Source organism: Larus michahellis, chromosome Z, assembly GCF_964199755.1.
Source record: "Larus michahellis chromosome Z, bLarMic1.1, whole genome shotgun sequence".
Classification (NCBI taxonomy): domain Eukaryota; kingdom Metazoa; phylum Chordata; class Aves; order Charadriiformes; family Laridae; genus Larus; species Larus michahellis.
Genome location: NC_133930.1, coordinates 67,865,038 through 67,890,759, shown reverse-complemented (window position 1 = coordinate 67,890,759; position 25,722 = coordinate 67,865,038). Strand labels below are relative to the sequence as shown.

General features: G+C 39.4%; 1 protein-coding gene across 1 annotated transcript in view; it reads left to right on the top strand.

Annotated features, from left to right (window-relative positions):
* Window positions 1–537: 537 nt before the first annotated feature.
* Window positions 538–25,722, top strand: part of SRFBP1 (serum response factor binding protein 1) — an 84,215-nt gene continuing 59,030 nt past the window's right edge. Inside the window, exon 1 of the mRNA XM_074570578.1 lies at window positions 538–973. Coding sequence (XP_074426679.1) covers window positions 944–973 — 30 coding nt within the window. The 5' untranslated portion in view covers window positions 538–943. The remainder of the gene's footprint in view (window positions 974–25,722) is intronic.

Below are 25,722 nucleotides of genomic sequence, written 5' to 3'. Positions count from 1 at the left end.
TCTACAACTACCTGAAAGGAGGTTGTAGCCAGGTGGGAGTTGGTCTCTTCTCCCAAGTAACAGACGATAGGACAAGAGGAAACAGCCTCAGGTTGGGCCAGGGGAGGTTCAGATTGGATATTTGGAAAAATTTCTTCACCAAAAGAGTTCTTAAGCACTGGAACAGGCTGACCATGGAATTGGTGGACCCACCACCCCTGGAGGTATTTAAAAGACATGTAGATGTGGTGCTTAGGGACATCATTTAGTGGTGGACTTGGCAGTCCTAGGTTTACAGTTGGATTTGATGATCTTAAAGGTCCCTTCCAACCTAGATGATTCTATGTTTCTATGATAAGGAAACGGAGTGGGGGAGGATAAACCAAAGTCTCAACTCATGTAATCTTTTTTAGGCTAATTCTGTAACAGCAGCAACAAGATGAAAAAAGCAAGAATCTCAGATTATTTCTAAGATTAAAAACAATTCCGCGGGCAGATGTCTCTTTAGTTCGAGGATTTAGAGGTGTACATCTTCTCATCTCTTTGGTTCGGCCAGCTGATGATGCAATGCAACAGCATAAAATACACCACAACAACGAGAATTTTCATGTTTAACTTAATGCGAGGTGAGCTCTTTCCAAAAAGCTGCCTCCGACGCGCCACTCTGGATCCTCTTCCTGCTTCTCACCTGTTAGAACCAGAAGAAAATCCTTTTTACCCTCATTTCTAACGGAAAGTGTCCGGCGCGCTGCCCGGGGAGGGCCTGGAGGACCGAGGCCTTGGAGAGCCGGCCTAGAGAGGCTCTAACCATCGAGTTCCAGCCTGGAGTGGGGCTGGCACGGCGCATGCGCGGGGTTTCGCTTCGCGCTGCCGCTGCAGCGGCGTGGGGAGAGCTCGGAGGGGCGGCGGCGCGGGCCGGGACGGGCCGGGGGCCGGCGGAGCTCTGCGGTCAGGGGCCGGCGCTATGGCTCCTGTGCTGAACCTCAACAACGAGGTGAGCCACACGCCTCCTCTGGGGTGGCGGTGGGAGCAGGCCGGCTGGGGACGGTTGGGCCGGGGAGGGCCAGGCCGGGGCAGCGGCCGTTGGAGAGGGCCGGGGCAGCGGGAGGGGAGGGAAGCGGCAGAGCTCGGGGGCGGCGTGTCCCCCTGCGAGCGGGCCGGGCCGGGCCGGGCCGGACCCGAGTCTCCCCAGGGCCGGTGGAAGCGGTGGGGAAGGTCCCGTTGCGGCCCCGGCTGCCGCTGTCGCCATGTGGCCTGAGAGGGCCGCCTCCGACCCCCCGGGAGACGCTGCGCACTGTGCTGGCTCTCAGCCAAAGGGCTTTGTGAAGAAAGTAAACTACCTTTAGGGGGGCCCAACACAATTGTCGGCGCGTGTGCTTCGGTTCAACGTCCTGTCATTGAGCGTCAATCGTGTCATCATCGTATCATGTCGTGTCTTACTGTGTGTGTGTTCGCGCTGAAGTTTTACAGGTATTGCTAGCGGACCTGCCAAAGTCTCAGCTGCCTGTCTCCCGGATAGTAAAGTTATGGCGTTGCCCGACTTCCTTGGAGGTGGAGGGGTTCAGAATGAGAAGTGAATGGGTTAGAACTAGTTTTTTCCTGTTCTGTGAGAAGTTTGGTGTTTCATGTTTCTTTCGGATTTTTTTTCCCCGCTCTGTAGCATGAATTAAATGAGTTATATGTGTTTCAACTGTGGTGGATGTTGACTGCGCATTTGCAAATCATTGTGTTCAATGATGTTTGACACAACCAGCCTCTTTAAACTGTTGCTGCAACATTTAAAGTGTAGCTGACAGTTCTACTGAGCATGTGTTGTATCAGCCTCTGCAGATAGCATTGTGTGCTTCCAGAATTCCTAGATAATTCACAGTATGGTTCAAGTTGCTGTATGTCATCAGCAGAACCAAAATGACGGATTATGCAAGCATTTTCAGATTATACTTGTATTTAAAGTAAGTTTTATGTTTTAGGTATTTAGTAACGTTGAGAAAGATTGATTTGCAAGTCAGGAATTTAGTAAGAGGTAGTCTGTTTGTCAGAAAAATTGTAGTTTGATAATACATAAAATATGGATATTTACTTGGTAATTTCTTGGAAGATTTTTGTCCTTGCTATTAACAAAAGTTCAGTTGTGGGTGATTTCCCATTGAAATATGCCTGTGAATCACCAAGGAAAGAAGAGAGTATTTCATTCATTGTTGAAGCAGGGATTTTTTTTGATTGATCAAGTTCAGGTGGTGATTCATAGTCTTTCACCAAAGAAATACTCATATAAAAAGGGATGAAAAAAAGAAGTGTTATTTGACTGAGGAATGACCAAACAGTTCTTCAGAAAAAGACAGAATACAATGAGTTTCTGTATGAAATAGTGAAAAATTTCAGTAAGGACACTGGCGACGCTGTTCCTTCTTAGAGTTCAAACATCACCCTGTCCTAAGAGGAAACTGAAAGTAAGTTTCTTAGATTTTCTGGAGGTATGAGCTTTCACAGAATCACAGAAACTTCAGAGTTGGAAGGGACCTCTAGAGATCATCTAGTCCAACTCCCCTGCTAAAGCAGGATTGCCCAGAGCACATTACTCAGGACTGCATCCAGGCGAGTCTTGAAAATCTCCAGAGAAGTGGACTCCACACCCTCTCTGGGCAGCCTGTTCCAGTGCTCTGTCACCCTCACTGTAAAGAAGTTTTTCCGTGTATTTGAACGGAACTTCCTATGTTCTAGCTTGTGCCCATTGCCCCTTGTCCTGTCGCTGGGAACCATTGAAAAGAGCCTGGCACCATCCTCCTTCAGCCCACCCTTTAGATACTTGTATGCCATAATAAGGTCTCCCCTCAGCCTTCTCTTCTCCAGGCTAAAGCTCATCACAGCTCTCACAGCTAAAGCTTCATCACAGCTCAGACAAAAAGTAGACACTCTCTAAATACAGGTCTGTCCAAGATGTAAGGTAGTACAGAGACTGAAATCAAGAGGGACAGAAGGTCGGGCTGGCTAAGAGTAGGATGGAGACCTAGTGTGAATAGTTAAGCAATTTTTTCCATTTCTACACCTACCTATGCCTTTTCAGAAGCATTAGAGCTGTATTAATTACTCTGATGACCCTAAGTCATAAAATCTGAAATAAATATTTTCTGTACCAATACCTGGATATCCTCTGTATTTATGACTGAGATTCCCTTTTAAGAACATATTTTACCGGTAAGAGATACTTATCTTCCTCTAATAAAGGTGAAATGGTGGAATTTGAGCATCAATACAGTAATGATTTTTGGAAGTCTAATGTTTTACATGAACTATTGGATTTTTCTTGTGTATTCTTACAATTTGCTAAGGGAAAGATTTACTGTCATTACAAAGCAGCTGTATATACTATGTACCTTTGGCATTCCACAGTCAACCAATGTCTTCCCCCGTTTGTCTATATCAAATAGGCATGACGGTAGTTATTGCAGGAAGAACTTTGTGACCTTTGTATAGCTGATAAACTTGTTTGTCTTAGCTGATTTTACAGTAGTTATGTGTAAGGCCTGATAAATTCAGCTGTCTTATATTTTCTTATTCCAGGTTTTAATTCTGGCAAAGGCAGACTTCTGCTATTAATTAATATCATAAACTGTAATGGCCTCCAAAATTATGAAGTCTTAAGAAATTCTAGGATGATGGGTTTCAAAATATTTTTTACTGATTCATATTTTGTTTACAGGAAGAGCAAATAGTTTTAAGACCAGTGTTTCTCAGTAATGTGAATTTACAACTTTCTTAATTCTAATTAACCTTTATTTTCATCACTTCCTGTTACATATTTGATACTAGTAACTAACAAAAAAATAGTTATTGATGTCCAAAAACTTATTTGTTCTGGAGTGTCTACAGCATTCCTGTAAGTTGTATTGTCATAGGTAAAAGCTGCACAGCATCTGCTTGTACAGATAAGAGATATTTGTGTAGCTTATTTCTGAATGGCAAGGATAATTACTAAACACTGGAGTAGGTAGCTTCAGTGTAATTCAGTGGCAGGACTTATTCTCGTGTTACTGTCCTGGTGAAAAAAAAAAACCAACAAAACAACCCTCTCACTCTTAATGGAAAGTTTTGTTAGTACAGTGTAAAAATCAAGCCTTTGATTCCAATATTATAATGAAGTAAAGTGTACACGTGTTGAAATTAAAGAACATTTAACTGGGTGATGATTTAACTTCTTATCACTAAAGAAACTTGGAAGTTTAATAATATTATTATTATGAAAATCTAATACACAAAGGAAATGAGACAAATAAAGGACTGTGATGTCTGTGTCCTTTCTGACAGCTTTTGAATTCATTGACTAATTTCAGAGATTTTGGAAAGGAGTAGAGACCTCAAAAGTTGGGTTTTTTTTTTCTAAAATTATTATTTGGTTAAAGAGTAGCGCTTCCATGAAGCAATATGCTCCCAACTGTTCTGATCTAATAGGGAACAAAGAATGAAAATGTCATACTGTTTATGTGACTGCATGAATGGGATCTGAAATTACTGTGCAGCGGTAAGAATCCTGGATGAAAGAAAGAGGGAATTGCAGTTGTTGTGATGAAGTGAAATAAGACAGAAAAATGTAAGAAATCGGTCATAATTATTCAGCTATTCACAGAATAATCAGTTTAGACATTCTATCCATAATTTAGTTTATTTTTTCATGTAAAGTTGTTTATATCTGTGTAACAGCTTCAGAAGCTCATTATTTCCATGTTAACAAACAGGTATTGTGCCAAGAGTGTATAAATGTTCTTTATATTTTTCTCTAGTTGCATACATACCCAGATAATAACAGAAAAAGCAAGATCTTAGCAGAACTCACAGTTAGCAAGGTGCAGTAATTTTAAGTAATTTAATATGTGGTAGGTATAGTTTCAGTGTGACTGCATGACTGAAAAACTAAGATTGAAAAGAGTTAAAAAACACAAATGTTTTTGTAATTCAGACATCCCATTCCTGTAAGGGATTATTGCATTTTGATTTCTGTGCCCAGGACAGAGTTGGTGGTGGGAGGAAGTAAAGACTGCAATTAGCTAGAACAAAGTGAAACAGTGAAGACTAGAGCTTTTGAGAAAGAAGAGAAGAATGCAGTATTTCTTACCATTTTCTACTCATCATGTTCTTTTACACAAGGGAAAACAATGCGTAGAATTAAAAAGTTCAGTCTTAAAATTATTATGTATCGACTGCATATGATCATGCTTTTTTGGGGTTTGTCTGTATTAAGCCTAATTGTATTCTCATCTCGTGCTCGTGGTTAATTTTATAAGCATGCAGACTGAAGGAATCTTTTTAAAAAAACTATTTCTGTCTTGTATGTGTTTCCTATTTTAAAAAGCTTTCTAAGAATTTTCAGGTGTCTTGTCACAAAATCGCTTCCAAAATTAAGCTTTTCTGGAAACATTTGCTAGATGGCAGCACATAATCATCAACAGCCATGGACGAGGACAAGTTTAAAGGGAGACAGCTCATGTTTAATGTGAAAAAGGATTGTTGTTCATCAGCCATATACAGTAGTGTGAAATTGAAGCTTTTGAATGAGATCCAACCCAGATTTATGTTTTTTTCAGAACCCGTGCTTCTTAAATTATGTTCTGTTTTTACAGTCATACTCTGCTAACACTATCATATAATTGCAACAAATACAGTTATCACTCTGCCTCCTTTTTTTTCTTTTCTTTTGAATTAAATTTTTCTTACAACTGCTTCAGGGAATTAAGTTGAAGAAAGACCGTGAAGCTAATGCAAATGATGTCTGTATGAATTGTTTTAAAAATAAGTGTTCGAGTTTGTATCTATATGAGTGCTGTAATCGCTGAAGTTGAATATTAGTAACGCATCATATTATGTAAAGCAATTTTAAATCTTCTCAGAGTTGAGAGCTGCTTCTGTCCATGGGACATATGAATTGAATTTGTCAAACTTTTTTGGGCATGGAAACTTTGGTACCAGGTGATTTTTTTGTCTTAAATTTGTATCTAATAATGGCATCCCTCCAAAGTAATTTCTCACTATAAAAATGTTATGGACCTATTAGTGAATTAGAAAAGATTAAGCTTTATTTACAAAGTTATGGTTTTTAGGTAATAAAACCTGATGTCTACATAACACTTGTCATCCACAATTGAAGTGTTCTTTTTCTTTTTTCCTAAAAGTTGGAGTCAAGATAAAAGAATATCTTCAGAGTAATATGTGTGCATGCACATTTTTCAGTCTGCTAAACAAAGTGCAGATTTAAAAAATGCTATGTAGGGAGCTTAGTAATGAAGCTCAAGGTGTTGGATTCCACTCAGTAGTGTTTTGGGTCCCAAAAATTTATGTTGTGTTACACAATATGGTGATACACAGGCCCTTTTACTCTTTAGATTTAGGACTGACATCCTGACCTTTGAGTTATCTGGACTGCAATTTAAATGAATGATATGTTCAGAAAGCAATGTGGACATAAGGATAAGGATTTACACTGATGTAGTGCAAAGTCAGAGATAGATAGTATGGCTTATTATGAAAAACATCAGACAAAAAGCCATGGGAAATGACCTTAACTTGTGAAGACAGACTGACATACAGCTTTTGAAAGTCTGAAACTGCAGTCTGAGTTATTTCTGTAATTCTGTGACACTTGCATCTTCTATCATAGTGCAACCAGAAGTAAATGTTCATTTGCAAATACTTCTATAAAGGCTGGGTTGGCCTGGTGTAGCATGGGTAGGTGTCATGTTTGTCATTAATTGGTCAGGCATAGCTAAGATAACGGATGTAAGTAGAAAAACAGTTACTGAAGCTGCGTTTATGCACGCCTTCATTCACAAATTTCTGAAAGGCCAGGTATATGCTTTTAAAAGTAAATCAGTTTTGGTGACCAAAGCTTCTGCGTAGCAGTGAAAAAAACATGGTCTGACTGGCATATCAGGTGGAATTGTTAAAGAATAGAGAGGAATTTGAGAAGGTCATGCGTTCTTCCTGAAGCTGAATTGACCTATATAGCCAGGAACTGCTTCATGATTTTTCTAAGGTGCATTAAATGTAAAAAAACAGATTACTTACCCATAAGAGTCCTTAGTGCGTTATATATTTCTGTTATTGATACAGTAGGTCCATCGTGCTTGTATATTTGTCAATTTTAAATTGATCTGAAATGAAGTTAATTTAAAGGTTTTTAGTCGTTGAATGATAACCATTTTTGCAGAGAAACATTTCATACAAAGTGAGTTTAAGACTTCTCCATGGTATTTGTTTGCAGTTACTTAAGATCTTCCTTATTTTCAGTATTCTTTACCATTATGACTGCCACATCACTCAGATGTGACAAGCCTCTCTGTGTTTTCATTGACTTAAGATGACAATTTAGACATATAATTCAAGATTTTTCTTATTCATGACTTACACACACACACCATTTTAGGCTATAGAAACTACGGCAGTTTTTAACATTGAAAGGCCTTCCATATAAGCTTTTTTGTGAAGAATTGCTTTGCAGTTCAGTATGTGGTGTCTCAGACACATGCGGCGTGCCCCCAAAGGAGTGATTCTCTGACTGTGGTTTCATGGGCAGCTGGACTCACTGCTTCTGAAGCTGGGGCTTCTCACTCTCTTTTGCTGCTCACCCATTCCAGCCACATGGTCGTGCCTCCCTCTTCTGTGTGCAGAATAAATTTTTTGCTAGGGTAGTTTTCTGCTACTGATTTAAGGTAGCACGGTCTTAGAGGGAGTGAGAACAGCAGGAACATGGGACCAGGGATGAATGGGAGGCGTGTGGAAGAGGAGTGGAGATGGGCTGTCCCTCTTCCACCACAGTGAGCTGGTCACTTGGCTTGTGGGGCTGGTAGAAATGTGATGTTCTTCATTTCACTTCAGTCTTTAGGCAGTGACATTTCTGTGAAATCAACATAAGATTTGGGGAGGGTGTTCAACCAGCAAACCCTAAAATAGTCAGGATGATTATATGACTTTCAGTTATGTTGTTCAGGAGGTGTTTGTTACGGAAATTAACTAGTGGTCAAGGGTCCAAGGGCAGGAGAACTCTAGGGTTCAAAGAGGAAGCCAAAGGAGCCCTTACTTTTCTCTGATCTTGATAATGTTGCATAATAAGTTCACTGGAGAGTAATTACAAATCAACTTGAAAGACGACTCTTATAGTTTCACTGTTATATTTAAATAAGTTTATATTTATTTTTGGAAAATGTGACCAGGGGTATATTAAGGGGGAAAAAAAATCCTAGTCTCTTACCTGTTGCAAAAGAACTCTTAAAAACAAGTTGCAGTCCAGTAATAAGTAAAGCAAGATGTAATTTTCAGGAGTTGTATTTCCCACAGTAATCAGAGAAATGAACACTTAGGCCTTCTTTCTTGGGTTTTCTTGGAAATTTTTTTTCGCTAGCATGAAGAAGCTGTTGTGGACATTCAATTTTTAGTATATTATCCAAAGGTCTAGTGTTACATAAGGTATATTGTGATATTTTTAAGTGCATTCCTGGATCTTCTTTACCAGTGATGAAAAAGAATCCTATATGGAAACTTTCAAAATAACAGCGACTGAGTGCTGCAGGCACTATGGTGTTTAAAGCAGTCTGAAATACTGGGCAGCCAGCCCAGTGCGGTGATCCAGGCTTCTCTTTGAAATAAAGTAGCTACCCCCAAAGATCTGTTTCGTGTAGTATCCCCTGGGCTACGTGGAAATTCAGGAGTTCCTTTAGGGCAATTTAATATTCCTGTGTGCGGACTTTATAGCTGCCTAAAGGGGAGGTAAGGCATAAGGTGAGGTATCTGACCAGTATTATCCGGTATTGAACTGAGCTGTGAGTTGTCTTACTGCTCATAATTCAAAATTTTATGCCTTCTTTCAAGGCATGCCTCTGTCTGATGGGGAAAATGCTGCCTTTTTTTGTTTAATGGCTTAGTTGCTAAAAATTTTCCAGTAGTTGAGAAAGCTGGTGTGTAGGTTCCCTCAGTTTGAGTGGAATCCTGTGATCTCAGTGACCAGCAGAGTGCACTAATCACAAATACTAACCAATACTAACGCTGGGCTACTGTCCAGGGAAAAAAGGGATGAGGTGAGGGTGAGGGGAGTCTGGCCATGTATTTCACCAGTGTGAGCGTTTCCGTAGGAAAAGTCCTCGGCAGTGCTCCAAAGGCTGCTTATCCAACAATTAACATAAAATACATGAGCTCCCTCAAAGGAAATACTGGAACTCAGAACTCTTTACCCCCAAGGAAATTCTTGCTGGTCTACAGATGAGTTCCCTTTTGCTGTTTTGTCTCTGGCTTATCAGCCTTGTTTGTTCCAGCACCTATCTGTCATGCCGGCCAAGTCACTCTGTGGAAGTAGAAGCATTTGTCCTAGACTCCTTCACGTTGAAGAAGGTCTGTAATTTTAGGCTTTTCAGTTCTGATAAGTGCCTCAACATCTAAACTGTTCCTCAGATGGTGGACACCAGTTCTAGTACGGTCCTAGGCTATCTATCAGTATGGTTAAGGTAGATCAGAGAGACTCTGTCTTTTGGGCAACTTAAGTCAGCTTTAGGTTCATCTGTCACCACTTCAAAATTATTGTTAAGGTAAAGTGGCTAGCACTTAGATACTTTTGAAAAAGTACAGGTGCTTAGAATGCTCTGTCGTCAAAATTGAAGCTGTGGCTGTATCCTGGCACTGCCAAAATCTCCATATCCCCGGCTTGCACGTGGTTTTAAATACTTCCTTGAAGCTGGTCATACAGTCTCTTATATGTCACTGAAAATGGTCTAAAGTCTTGGAAAGCCATATAAACCAGTTATGAAAACTGACGAAAAATAAACTTATACACAATTCAAAACAAAATAGCTAATGTGTTCCATCAGTTTATTTCTCAGTATACTTGCAAATCACTACTTTTTTTTCTATAAAGTCCAAGTGTGTGCAAAGTTAGAAAGCAAACAGGACTTTCTCTTTAAACTCTGCAATACTTGGCAGCAGTCATTTTAGCTCTATGGAAATGCATGTAAAAATTCTTGCATTACTTGTGTTACTAATAAATAATTCTAAGCACAACAGTTTCTTGAAGGAGGGGAAAACTGTGCTAGATTGGGCTTGAATTCTGCTTAAAACAGTTCAAGTGTTAAATTACTGACATTCTTTTACAGACCATGTAAATGTCCTAAGGAAAAGGTCTTTTGAAAGCTTATGAAATTTCCAAACTTATACTCTGTGAGATAGAATTCTGAGGAATTGTGGCTTTTTTTTTGTTCCCTAGGAACTGTTCCAGCAGCTGTTTCTAAAGTTTCTACAGTTGCCACATCATCAGTTATACTAATATTAACAGCAAATTCTGATCTGCTATTCACACAGATTTTGTTTCAGCAGATTACTGAAGCAATTAAACACAGCAAACTATGCAGTTTTTTGCTTCTGGCAATATTGTATACAGCCGTTATCAAACTACTGTACTTCAGGATAGAAATGAAAACTTTTCCTTAGCTCAAGTGGTTTATATAAAGTGTGTGTGGTAGGCCACGTAGACTAGTAAGATGCTCTCGTAAAACAAAACATCTGTGGTTTCTTGGTGTGGTAGTGTACAATAATGAAAAAAACATGCAAACATGGTCATGGGAAACTTTGTAACTTTTATTTTAAAGGAACTGTGAGATACTTGCAGTACACAGTATAGTCTTTTATCAGATGTAATTTATGGGTATATATGCATGCATAAAATACAATTTAAAAAAATGGTTCTATTACAGTACACGTGCTTAATTGCTTACTGCTGTCATTGCAGACATCTTTCTGCAACCTTTGCATTGCTGAGCCTGAAGCTTACTGCCAAATGAAGAAGGAAGCAAGGCTGAAATGGGTGTAGAAGGGAAGGGGTAGCGTTGGATTTTTTTCCTAATAGAATATGGGGTTTGGGGGAGGAGAGGTTCCTAGAAGGAGAATACAACTCAATCGTGAATTCATTGCAAATTGGCGATTGGTATAGCCATGATAAAATTCTTTTCAGTTTGTCTTGTGCTGCAGAGGTCAGTAGTGAAGAGCAATTAAGGGAAAAGTTTTTTAGTTAGGATTTTCAGCACAAAAGTGGCCAGCTGCTAAATTCAGTAGCCTTTTTATTGTCCTTTAAATCATATAAGAGAAGGGATTTAAAATTCTTGTACTGATTTTATATGAAAAAAATAAATTACCATTACGCTATTTCTGTTGCAAACATGTGTCACGATTCATAGGGCATTTAATACCAAATTAAATCTCTGTGCATGTATATATATATATTCAAAACTAACTACTTAGAATGCGAATCAGTTATCATTTTTTTAGAATGCAAATATTCTGTTCATTTTTATTCTGGTGTCTTTTCTGTTCTGCAGTCATCTGACTTAGACTCATGCTTTTCCATTCTGTAATTTTTGTGTTGAGTAAACAGGTCAAAATTGGGTCCAGCAGAGTATTTGTGTAATTCCTCTTGGAGAATTTCTATTTAAATCACCAGTAAGCTCGATACTGAGATTTCCATGACACTAAAAATAAGCTCTTAAATTCACAAATTTAAGATTGTGTGTGCTATCTAGAGATCTGGTTGGATTCATTCAGTTGTGTTGCAAGCTAGTTTGTTGTGTGTTTGTAGACCTGTATAAATTCTTTTTATCTGTGGTCAAGGAAATGTTGTATACAAACTGGCTCTCAGCAGTTTAATTGGACAACTACCAATTTAAGATATTAGTGTATAGCAGCTTGGTAGGGTGAGAAGTTAGACTGCAAGGTCTTTAAAGTTGATAACAGTGTGAAAGAGTTCAGTCTCAAAGATTCACTACCCCAACTAGGGGCAGAAACAAGTAAAATTCCAGTAGGATCAGGAGCTCAGAGTGAGGAGTGAAATGTGAGCGAATTTTTGTTCACTGTTTTTCATGAGTCAAATGTTGGAATTGGGGCTTGTCTATATCCTAAAACATACTGTGTGTTGAGGTAAGGTGCAAATGTAAGCAGTGAATCTGGACTAGCTCTTTGGAAGCTATTTTAGAACAAGAGTGCCATCTTATGATTTGGCTTACTTGGTTTCCACATAACTGTAATAATGAGAATAAGACAGTTTCAAATAAAAATCTCCAAACATGCTTTAAAATGTCTATAAAGTTTTGTTTATTCCTTCATTATTTTTGTTCTCTTTTCTTCTTCTGCAGTTCAGGAGTTCTTTGCTTGTTTCCCTAGATTCTAACCTTGCTCATTTCAGTAGAGAATGAAAACTAGCCAGGAAAATAAAACTGACCAATAGAAAACAAAACTTATTTGCCACAGTATAATTCTTAATATTTTTTAAACTAAAAATCTTAAAACAACTTTTTTTTTTTGTCTTGAAAGGAAGTGTTCCCAAGAAAGCCCACCTCTTTTAAAGAAAACAGTGTTTCAAAGCTCGTGGTGGAGCAAGGCAAACGGAAATGAGATTTTTTACATAAACAATACATACAGCGTATCACTGGCATAGAGCAACCAGTAAATGCCAAGTTATATCTGAATCTCTAAGTGGTTAGGGGAGTATTTTCCATTAAATTTGTAGCCATTATTATGTCATCATAGATGACACATGACATGGCCACATAGATGGCCTCTCAAAATTTTTAGTGTGATAATGGGCTATCATCATTATTTTCAGAATCAGCTGTACCGTTGGGATCCACCCAAGGGTACTAAGGGTGGATGTGCTCTCACCAAGCCACTTGCCATCATTTATCAGCAGTCCTGGCTAACCGGGGAGGTCCATTAGACTGGAGGTTAGTGAATGTGATGCCATCCAAAAGAAGGGCTGGAGGAGCATCCGGGGAGCTTGTCAGTCTGACCTCAGTGCCTGGGAAGGTTATGGGACAGACAATCCTGAGTGCCATCATGTGGCAAGTACAGGACAAGCAGGTGATCAGGCCCAGTCAGCATAGGTTCATGAGAGGCAGGTCCTGCTTGACTAACCTGATCTCCTTCTATGATAAGGTAACCTGCTCAGTGGATGAGGGAAAGGCTGTAAAGGTTGTTTACCTGGGCTTTAGTAAAGCCTTTGTCACTGTTTCTCATAGCGTTCTCCTGCGAAACTGTCTGCTTGTGGCTCGGGTGGGCATACTCTTTGCTGGATGGCCAGGCCCAAAGAGCTGTGGTGAATGAAGTTAAATCCAGTTGGCAGCCGGTCACAAGTGGTGTTCCCCAGAGCTCGGTATTGGGGCCTGCTCTGTTTAATGTCTTTATCAATGATGTGGACGACGGGATTGAGTGCACCCTCAGTAAGTTTGCAGACGACACCAAGTTGGGTGGGAGTGTTGATCTGCTGGAGGGTAGGATGGCTCTCCAGGGGGATCTGGACAGGCTGGATCAATGGGCCAGGACCAATGGTATGATGTTCAACAACGTCAAGTGCTGGGTCCTGTACTTGAGGCACAAGTGCCCCATGCAGCGCTACAGGCTTCAGTAGCAGCGGCTGGGGAAGTTGCCTGGCAGAAAAGGACCTGGGGATATTGGTCGACAGCTGTCTGAATATGACCCAATGGTATGTCCAGGTGGCCAAGAAAGCCAACAGTATCCTGGCTTGTGTTAGAAATAGCGTGTCCAGGAGGACTAGGGGAGTGATCTGTACTCAGAACTGCTGAGACCGCACCTAGAATACTTTGTTCAATTTTGGGCCCATCGCTAGAAGAAAAGACATTGAGGTCCTGGAGCGTGTCCAGAGAAGAGCAACGAAGCTGGTGAAGGGTCTTGGACACAAGTGTGTGAGGATCAGCTGAGGGAACTCAGGTTCTTCAACCTGGAGAAAAGAAGGCTGAGAGAAGACTTTGTCACTCTCTACAACTACCTGAAAGGAGGTTGTACTGACGTGGGGATTGGTCTCCTCTCCCAAGTAACAAGTGATAGGACGAGAGGAAATGGCCTAAAGTTGGGCCAGGGGAGGTTTAGATTGGACATTAGGAAAAATTTCTTCACCGAAAGACTTCTCAAGCACTGGAACAGGCTGTCGAGGGAAGTGGTTGAATCACCATCCCTGGAGGTATTTAAGACTTGTAGATGTGGGTCATGTAGCTTAGGGACATGATTTAATGGTGATTTTGGCAGTGCTAGGTTAATGGTTGGACTCAGTGATCTTAAGGGTCTTTTCCAATGTAAATGATTCTATGATTCCTCTTTGCTATTTAATGAGAGCACATTAGAAGAAGTCTGAGGTCACGTACAGATATATTAATGTAGGAAGGGATGTGTGTATAGAGACTGGTTGCGTGAGATATGAGAGGCTAGTAAGAACTGTTTTGAATAGCAACTGTTTCAAAGGAATGAAAGAGGGATATCATCCCAAGGCAAAAGTCACTGGGGGACTGCTGCAAAGGAAATGAGTAGCATAGGAGCAAGAGAGCATAACTCACACTTAGTTGCATGATAAAATAGGAACTCTAGATGATATAAAGCAAACGGGCAGTTAAGGTGATTGCTTGTTGAGCGGTCCAGAAATAACAAGAATGATGGAAGGAAGGGCAGAGAGATGTAGCTGGTAATTCTCTAAATATTGTAACAGTCAAAAAATGATAGGTGGGTAATGAGGTGTGTCGGACAAGAGGAAATAGGCTGTGGAATAAGGAGAGCTCATAAGGAGGGGATATGTGTGTTTGGTATGAAAAAGCTGGATACTGAAGAAGAAAGTAGCAAGTTTCAGAAGGGAATCCCCCAGCAGAACCAGCACTTGGTATGGGAGAGAAGTTCTAAATGGATGGACAATAAACGTACCATACCTAAAATAGATGGGTAATGTGAGAGCACTTGTTCTGTTACAACAAAGAAGATTTTCCAGGCACCTTCATGCACTGCCTTAAGTTGTTAGTAACTAATACTGGAATAGTTACACAACGTCTTGTAGATCTGGTATCTTGGCAGCCGCCTGATGGAGAACTAATTGCTTGAAGGTATAGTTTTTAAACAAAAGAATAGTGTCTGTCAAACATCTGGCAGGGATATTTTAAGCTCTTTATTCCTTCTACTTTTCGTACTTGTCCTTTTACCCAGTTTCTATTTTGTGTCATTAAGAAACTTCCAGGAAGAGCCCAGATTATTAGGTTTTTCTTTTTCTTTTTTTTTTTTTTCAAACACTGACTTTCCCGTGTGTTTGTGTTTATGAAAAATTCTCATCATTAAATTGTTTTGTTTTGTGTTTTTTTTAAACTGTTCTCAGGGAGTTAAGAACACTAACTGGTGTAGCAAGGTAATTTTCCATTCCCACTAGAAAGAATCTTCCTGTCCTTCCAAAAAGATAAAAAGATTAAAAAGTTAGTTGTATAGTAGTGCTGTTTGAAGCAAACAGAAGCTCACCTCATATCCTGGTGATTTTAGTATTCTTGACACAGGTTGAATATTCATCCTGTTTGAGTAAGTCAGAAAAATCTGTCATGCGAATCTGTATTTCCCTTATATCAGTGTTTATCAGAGTGTGGTCCCTGAGGCTTTTGCCGGTCACTGGAATACCTCAGGTCTGAACAAGGATACTTGGACGTGTTGTGGTACGTGTAGTTTACATGCATGCTAGGTGGCCTTGTGCTAGCGGCAGCACAGGGCACATGAAAAGTCTTACACTATACTTTACAGTCCATTAGTAGAAGTCGTCTCAAATGTGCTCTTGTTACCATTTTTTAAATAAGGAGAAGAGAGTTTTTGTAAGAAGGTATGCAAAGTTACCAAGTATTATGAAAGTGTAAAACTATGTACAAATCTTTTCTGTTCTTCCCCTGTTTTCTTGTTCTCTCTTTTCTTTTTTTAATAGAGGATTTCTTCCTTTGATAACATGAATGTTAAATCCTTATTATGTGTTTATCGACATAGCTTTTTTTTCCCAGTCACAGAAAAAAAGTGCTTACGATTTTTTCTTCTCCCCCCCCCAACTTCATTCACTATAACATTTATTTGATCATTTTATTGGACTAGATATCGTTCCTTGCTTTCCTTGTACTCCCTCATTCCATGACCTACCTCTCTAATATCATAACAGTTTTTGTTATGATATTATTATGCTAGTTATATTAGGGCTTTTTTTCCTGTCGAATCTTTAGAAGTGTCATATTTGAGCATCAGACAAGAAGTAGACACTCTTGGGAGTTACAGACTATAGAGACAACAGAAAATTTTATCATTAGTTTAAAGTATACTTGCATGATGGAAATTCCTTCAGCTTGTGAGGAGAGTATAGTACAGGGAGAGCATCAGTACTGGTGATACTTACTCATAGGATGAAAATTAGTGTTAACTGTTGCAAGATTTAGCTTGAGGTGTGGTTTGCTTCTATCCAAAAGTTAATCAAACATGAATTTCACTTAAGCAGCAGTTGATAGTTGAGACCTTCCCCTTTTTTGATGGGAGTTTTCACATACCTAAAGAACCTTCCTGCCTTTTCGCTTTCTCGTACTTATTCCTCTTCTTACATGTATGGACAGGGACAAACTTTACTGAGGAGGAATTTGAAGAAAAGTAGCTTAGATTTTAAAACAAAAGTTTATATTTCTTATCATAGTAAGATCAGTGACTTTTATTTTCAGTTTTCACAAAACCAGGTTATACTTATACTTTGGAGAGAATCTAAAAATTATGGTATTTGGTTCAGATTTATAGAGGATGGAGAAATGATTTAATAAGTATTTCTTTTACTTTACCACTCCTCAGCTGATCCTGAGTTCTCTTTTATTTGTTTAATAAGCTTGAAACCATTTTTCCTTTATGATTCCTTTATGTCTGCATAATAGCAACTATATCATGACATTGAAATAGAAATTTTGAGGTGATTGAGTCTTAATACAAAATGAGTGGTTGTTTGGATGACAAATTCACAAAAGCATTTTCTGTTAATATTAAGGTATGAATATTTGGCAAATACTGTGCTGCTGTAATACTGCACAGGCTTACCATTCTTTCCCTGACTTCTTAGCATGTGAGACTAGTGTAAGCTGAAGGTAACTGAGGTAACTATAAAAATGACTCTTTTTACATGAAGTAAGAAGAACCTGTCCTCCTTCTATCCAGTTCAGTAATGTTCTAATTTCCCTGGAAGCTTCAATCCTCAGATTAAAAACATCAGTCCACAGAATAAAACATTGTATGTTCAAGTTGCAGAACCAGTGATGCCTGGCATCTTACAGCTCTGAGTCTAGTCCAGTATTCCTTGAAACTTCGTACCAGTATCCTCAGTTATTCCTCTGTCTCTACAGTTTTTTATGTATTATCCTTGGAGTTGCTCTCCTTGAGCACAAATCAGTAACTGTAGTTATGGCCCACGTTTCCCACCTGTTTGGCCCATCAGGAGATGTGACTGGTGTTCTGTGTCTGGTTCAAAGCCAGATGTGCTGGCAAATGAGTATGTGCGTACTAATTTGCAGCCAAAATGGAAAAGATGTGAATTCTGCTTGTTTATTTCTTCCATTCTAGGCGTGCTAATTTTAGTCCTTATCTCCTAATTGGCTACCAGTTTTCACAAAACGTGTAGGAGCTCTGGCCTGTGATGATTTGTCAAATTTGGTTTCTATTTAGTATGCCGGAAAGTTACTGGGGAGAGATACTGACAGGCAAACAATGTGCTGACAAACTTAATTTCCTCAGAAACCAGGTTAACAAATTTAATTCCAGAATACACACAGTTTTAATGTTCCACTCTTTTAGAATAGCTGAGAAAAGTTGCAATGTATTGGCTCTCGGGGCTCTTGAGGTTTTTCTCTGATGACTTAGAAGGCAATACCACCATCTCTTTGCAAAAATGATCATCAGTTAAAATCAACTGGAAATGCTAAGCAGCGAACAAATTTTGAAAATCTACATTTTGAAACAAAGTTGATGAAGTGGGACTTCTAAGGTGACATGGACACAATATGTTTTAAATGTAGGATAGAATATGTTTTCCTTTTTTTTTTGGATATAATTAAAGTAATTTATCATACCCTCAGTGTTACATAAAAGTAGTTATACAAATTGATGTATAAAGAACTCAAGTCTAAATAAACTATTAAAAAGCAAAAATGTACATAGAAGAATCAGTTTGGCTGTCAGTCTTTGGAATTTTTATCTTAAGTTTTGAGTCAGCTCAGGTGCTGATTCCCTGCTTTCTTTTAAAGCCCATCATAAGCTGTGCCACCTTTCTGGATGCAAATAATTGCTTTCAGTGGATGTTGTCCAAAGCACTTGCAAAACGAATGCATGAATAGTATGAGATCACTTCTGCCAGTGCAAAAAGAAGGGGCAGCATGCATTCTTGTAGGGCTAATTGGCATACAGCTACCACTCTCCCTATTTCTCCATTCCCATCCCACCCTCAATTAGTACCCTAGCGCAGCAGACTGATCTTCTGGCAGCTAGAGCTGAGCAGCTTTGTTGTGGTTTGAAAATGAATCTTGATGTTTTACTTAATGAGAAAGCCATTTGTATGCTTATCTGAGTGAGAGAGTGTGACAGCTGACTTGCTGACTGATCATAGGATATCGGAAGCCTAGTGATGAGGGATGGATGATCTATGAATGCTGAAGTTATGTAGTTCCTTGAAAGTGAACTGTAGCATGCAAAGAACAACTGGCTGGCCAGAAGAATGGTATGAAGATGCTTGAAATGCCCATTTAATCAAGAGCAATTTACTAGCCCATTATTTTGAACCTCATGAGGTTCAGCAAGGCCAAGTGCAAGGTAGCACCTGGGTCGGGGCAAGCCCCTGTGTCAAGACATGGTGGGGGATGAAGGGATTGAGAGCAGCCCTGTGGAGAAGGACTTGAGGATACTGGCAGACAAAAAACTGGATGTGAGCTGGTAACATGTGCTCGCAGCCCAGAAAGCCAAATGTATCCTGGGCTGCATCGAAAGAAGCGTGGCCAGCAGGTTGAGGCAGGTGATTCTGCCCCTCTACTCCGGTCTGGTGAGACCCCACCTGGAGTACTGTGTCCAGCTCTGGAGTCCTCAGCACAGGTAAGACATGGGCCTGTTGGAGCGGCTCCAGGGGAGGACACAAAAATGATCAGAGGGATGGAACACCTCTCCTATGAGGAAAGGCTGAGAGAGTTGAGGTTGTTCAGCTTGAACAAGAGAAGGCTTCAGCAAGACCTTATAACGGCCTTTTAGTACTTAAAGGGGGCTTATGAGAAAGATGGGGACAGACTTTTTATCAGGGTCTGTCACAGGTAGTGACAGGGCAAGGGGTAATGGTTTTAAATGGAAAGCAGGTAGATTTAGACTGGACATAAGGAAGCAATGTTTTACCATGGGGGTGGTGAAACACTGGCACAGGTTGCCCAGAGAGGTTGTAGCTGCCTCACCCCTGTAAACATTCAAGGTCAGGTTGGATGGGGCTTTGAGCAACCTGATTGCGTTTAAAATGTCCCTGCTCATTGCGGGGTGGTTGGACTAGATGACCAGATGACCTCTAAATGTCCCTTCCAACACAAACTATTCTATGAACATTCAACAGTCAAGTGCTATGTAGAAGTAAATGCGGGAAGGTAGAGAAGAATATAAGGGAAACAGCACTGTGTTTACAGTTTGCCAAAGTTTATTCACTCTCTTACCATTCCCCTCTTGTAAATGTTTCTATAGTGCAGTTTTTCAGGTGCACCCCATGACTGAGACAAACAAACTGAGGTAGAATAAGGGAAAACGATCTGATGCACTGGTTTGTCCTTTAGCTGAGCTGCCAACTGGTTGTTCTGCTGCTTCTTTTCTTGCAAGATGGAGTTGATACCTATTCAAATGCTTTAGTTTTACATTCTGTTGCAAAGGAGTTGGTGCTCGATAGACCTCTTGCTGGTTTACTTAGCAAGGAGTCTTGCATTTCTCAGTTCTGTCAGGCAAACCCATCCCTTCAATGTTTTGACAAACAGACTGAATTTAACTTGAATTTAAGGTGCTTGCTGATCTGGTACCAAGAAGTCAGAAGGGAGAGTTCTAGCTCCTTGTTGGTCATTAGGCTAATACTGTGGTTCATGAATTTTGGTAAGCGAAAGGGTGGTGAGTGCTCAACAGTATTGCTCGGGCTCATTTTTAGACAGGAGATTAATCTTTGAAAACTATACATTAACCTGAGTCATGTTATGTTTTTTAAATATCCTCAGAACAGGGGTGTAATTTTTAAACCTCTTGTGACTTTTTTTAACAACTGTGCAGTTTCTACAGAAAGGTGCCTATCCTACTTGAAGTGGAAGAAGAGGAAGTAGCAACATGACAGTGCATTTTTAAAGCAGGGGGGAAGAATAACAACCCCAAGCCAAAGTAACACATGCATGCGTGCACACCAAATTAATACTGGAAAGACTGTTGTTGCATTTCTGACTTTGTTGTGTGAAAGGTGTCATACACAGTTTCGCCACAGTTTTCTTTCCATGATAGCAGTTCAGCTCTACAGGTTTGGATAATGTTTACGATTTGTATAATTAGTGCAAAAAAATTACACAGATTGTTTGTGAGTCAGTATAGTCAAGGTGTGGTGTTATGCTTCAGATTATACAAGTAACGTAGAGATTCATAATGTTGCCATGGGAGCAGTGCTTTCTTTTTCATCTCCTTGTGAAAAGTTCACCATTTGAAGAGAAAAAGGCGGGGGGGGGGTGGGGGGAACCCTCACCACTGTCATTATTTATTTATGTGTCTTGATCCTGATAATTCTTATGTCACTACTGTAGTTTCTGCTATTACTGTCTTCTGTGAAATCAAAGCATAAGGGGGCGTGAAATTCACATGTGCGTTCTAGTTATCTAGTCATCTCCAGTCTAACTAAAAAATCCTAGACATAGAAATCCATTGATTTGAGCTTGGCAGTTTTGACTGCTTTGATCACATCTCCCTGCAACATTCCGTGGAAATATTTTTAGCAGAGTGCTAGCCGGGGGTTTTCAAACTTATGTCCAGCTGATCAATTAAATATAAGGTTACAAATCACCTTCAGGTAGTGTTTTGTTTTGGAAGACTTGTGGAATTTTTATTTCCATGTGGTGGCCTATGTGCTGATTTATGTAATATAGCATCTTTGGGCTAGTTTATCACAGTTAGTTCTTATCTGGACATTTACAACTACTGCTGTTTATTTAGGGTTTAGAAACGTGTCTGGCCAGCTCATGGTCCTGGTTTGGATTTGAGAGCTTGAATGCTTTCTGAAGTACTACATAGAGCCTGACTCCATATAGTGAGACACCGACTTTGAAGCAGTAAATCCATTAAATTTTGGTCTTTGGCAATGAGCAAGTAATTCTAGACTAGCCTTACTCCATCACAACTATCTGAGATATTTGGAATCGTTTTTCAAAACCTTCAGATGAAAACGATCTTTGCTAGCAGTCTGAGTACTCATTGTGGTTTCCACTTGGAGAAGTTATGCTAGAAATGACAACTGTTCTCCATGCAGGAGGAAATACGGTGCTATATTGAAAAAAAGAAACTCGTGCATCAGTGCTTCAGTTGAGAAAGTACAAAGAAAGCAGCACGGACAGAGTGTGGAGGAAGCGTTTGACAGTAACTCACAAGGAGTGTGTGCATTACTTTTCCCGTGAGAAAGGCGGAAACATGCCCAAGTGGGCAGCGTGCTTTTTCCCATTCATCTTTAGCAGCTCTCCTCAGGAACCTGACAGGGTGAGTGCCCAGAGGCCTGAGAGACTGCAGGTGTTTTGCTTTGCAGGTGCCTCCAGCTAGCAATGGTGCTTCTGCCTGCTTTGGGCAGCAGGATGCTATGTTTTAACCCAGAAAAAGTTGCCTCATGTTTCATGAATTTGTCTACGTTTTGTTAGATGTGTTGTGATATGATTGAGTCCACTTGGTTTGAACCTGCATGCATGTAGCTGAAGACAGCAAAGGCAAGATTAACGCTACATTGATACAGTATAGACACTAGCTGAAGACTATGTGTTCCTTAGCACTCTCTGTGCTGGGATTTGATCCTTATATTAAATGCAAGGATAGCTCATTTGTTGTAGCCCACCTCTCTGTTTCCTTCTCACTTTGCTCTTTTGCCCTGGAGCTAGCTAGTGATCATACCACCATAAGGGGAAACAGTTCAGGAAACTGGCTGAAAACTCACCTCGTTTTGTTTTTTGTGAAGTTAGGATGTGCGGGGTTTTTCTTTTTTATTGATACATATTTGTGTAAAACTCTTCTGGAACTGAACAACTGAACCCTGATACTCCACATAGGTGCATTTATGTTCATGCTGCCTTTACCTCCCTACTTATATATGTTTTTATAATGCAAATATATGAACCTGTAATAAGTCTAAGACTAGCTCTTTCCAGATATTTTGACATGTATAAAATATATACTGTAATATAGTGATTCTCTTTTTAAAACAGAAAAAAAAAGTAAACTTGGCAATTCCTAACTTTTCCTAAGAATCTAAAAATCGTTAGATCTTTCAGGCTAACATTCCAGATAATAGAGAGAAATATTTGTAATGAAGTTCCAGAAACATTTTTTCACTGAGATTATTCACTCAAAAGATTATGTACTATTGTTAGTTCTGGCTAATATGTGATCCAGCTGCAGGTGTTTTGAATTTTAAAACTCTCTGTTGCCAAATAGCACCAAAAATTAACATTTAGAATACTCTGTTGCCATGGTAATTTCTTGGTTAGGAGACTGCCAAGCAACTATAAAATGAAACCATTGCTTTTGGTGTGCCCTAAAACGAAGAAAGGAAAGATCAGCAAGAACTAAAACATTACTTAGTTTCATGTTTTTCTTGTAGGTATGGGAGAGACCTTGAATACTCAACTTAAATACTTTTTTTTAAGCTGGATTTCATGCTTTGACACTTGTTGATGCATAATTTAAGAAAAATAAACAACTGTTTTTGGTGTGTTCTTAATGACTTTTTCCCTTTCTACTTAAGCTTGAACTTGAGGAGGTTCAGAACCAAATTTCTTAATGTAGTAAAATCAAAAAGCTATTGTGTACTTTTGGGCACATGTAAATTCTATTTTCCTTCTGCTTTGAGCCATTTTGATCTTAATGGATCAGACTCTTGTTTCAACCTGTTCGCGTTCTCTTGGCACGAAAGGGCTCCACCAGGACTGAGGTATAGCTTTTACCCACAGTTTTGTTTCTCGCTATTGTTCATTCACTAGACCCAGTTTGTACAGATATGTAGTAATTTATTGATAGTGATACGATCTGGTATATTTAAAATAGATTATTTCCTGACACAGAATTTACAGGGTAGATTTTTTATATTTTCTCCTTGTTATCGCCCTCTCAGATGTAACCATTATGTTGGATAAAGCCTGTTAGCCTTGAAAGCACAGGAAGAAACACAAGTAGAAATGCAAACTCAGAACTACCCTCTTTTTTTTTTTTCAGGCGTCAAGTGATGGAAAAGACATAAAAGACCTTATATTGCAAAGTGGATTTGGACATGTCTATGTAAAACTACAAAATATTGCTTAGGAATGATATCTTCAACATGTAAATTAAAGTTTTTTGCAATTGTGTCTGGACCTTGAAGACAATCTTCATACAGGAGAGACCTCACCATGTTGGGGGAGAGGAGGGAGGCTTCTATTTAATATGTGTGTGTGTTTGTATAACATTACGGATATTTCAAAACGCTGTAAATTCTTCCACTGATTTTTTTCACTGAATGAGGTTAGGTCCAATGTCCTTCTTTGAGGAGAACAGGGTGATTTGTCTTTTCTGGTTACTTGTACAAGAACTAGGACTAGACTGTGTGCTGGCATAAAGCAAAAGTGGATGAAGAAACTCCAGTCTGTCTAGTGCTGGTTGTTTAAGGATTTAATAATTTGTTTAAGTGCATTATTGGGTCAGGACCAAAATGTTCAGCACCTCATGGGCTGAAGCCCAAGGAGAACAGTTGTATGTGCTTTAGTCTGCTTAGAGGAAAAAGACATGGCCATCAGTTTATTGGCTTTCATGCGTTTTGGATAACTGGGGCCAACTGCATAAGTAAACTTTTATTAACTTGTAGTTAAGAAGAACTTAAGACATTCTGTGTCTTTCAGGTACAGTACCAGTTTTTGTACATGATAACATAAAAAAAACCACTTTTCATATTGTTTTTGAATAGACTATATTAAACATAGACTATATTAAACGTAGAATATATTAAGTCATGGGCAGAAACATGTTATTGAGTATTTTTTCTCTTAATCCATTGGATTAAGATTTCTTGAAGAATGGTTTGAGGTTTTTTTTGGTCAAGTATAGTTGATATACTTCAGAGTAGACACGTACCTTTCTTGATACATCTACAAATCTTTAGTCACACTTTCCTTTATTTTTTTCTAATTGGCTGAACACTAGCTTAGTTTGGAGGCATGTTGCCTGTACAGACCTCAAAACAAGTTTCAGAAGTGGCCAAGTATAACATTTTATTCTAATGTAGTGTTCCTTTGAGAACTTTGCTGCTGTTGTCTTAAAAATGTGAAGGCAAATACCTTTGACTAGTTGTGAGAATTTGAATCTAATATTGCACCTATACTGTTGTTTTGTCCACATTGCTTGGTGTGGTTTTGTTGCCATCACCAATACGAGGACTTTTCTGTAGTGATTTAGGTTTTTGGAACCTAAACCAGATTTTTTTTGTTGTTGTTTCATCTAAAAATACCTCAGGTTTCTCTTAAAGAAACTTGAAAACTTTCATAAAAGGTTTTTTTGCAAAAGCTTAATTGTGTGGGAAGTTCTTAAAATAGCTTTCTGTTCTATTACACGTTTTTTGTTTTGTATTATATACTATAACCATGTCCCATTTAATTTAAAAGGGATAATGTATGTGATCAAAAGCCCTTTCCAGTAAGTCCAATTCAGGCACCAATTCAGCACTTCCAAGATTTTTGTTAGTTGAAATTTAGTAATTTGTAACTATGAGTGAAATATCAGTATTCAAACCAAACTATTTTCTTGCAAAAAAAAGCTAGAAGGAAACTTAAAAGATCAAAGGTACCATTAAACAGTCCTGTGTCAATTTCTCTCCCTTTATTTTCCCCCTGCCTTGGGCATGAGAAGGGCTTGGACATGCTGAGGGTTGGGGAAGGCTTGATTGGACTAGCACACAAGAGGAGAAATCTCTGAGAATGGTTATTAATTCTCCAGAGGCAGGAGCAACCTGGAGTAAGAAGGCAAAGTGACTAAAGCTGTTGGTTTTTCCCTTCCTCAGCTGTAAATTCTGGGTTAAATGCAGTTCTTGTGATGCCTTTAAATACACACTTGTTAGATGCATTGTTTGCTGGAAGTCATCCTCTTCGTTTGACATATACCTTCTTGTTCCTTTGTACCATGCCAAGTGTACCTGTTCATGCAAATAGGGGCTCTTTTCATTGCCAGTTACTGCCGCTACCAGCAGTGAGTGCTGGGAGCTGTGTGCCAAGTATCCCTTCAGTGTAGGTTATGCTGAAGTCAGCAATTCCTGTTATAATCCCCCACAGTAAATTGCAGGAGAGGGTTTCTAGTTCTTGTCTGAGCCGTAATGCCGATCCCATGCTGTGCTCTTTCTTTCCCTCTCGTTCTTGGACCAGCAACAGGTACACTCTGCCTATGGCTTGAAACGGCTTGTGTGCAGTTGGCTGGTACGTGTCATGTTTTGTGGCAGTGCTTGCTGTAGGTTGCAAGCTGTTGGGGTGATGGAAGCCTCCCTTTGTGGAATACCTGCAGCCATGGAATTTTTTTGCATTTTGTCTTTGTTTAGGATTGGTAGTAATATAAATACTTATGCTGTATCGTGGAAGGCACAGTGCAGAATGGATGTGATTTCTATTCCTAGCCATAGCTTTTGAAACATGCTCGTGTGCTTTCAGGCTA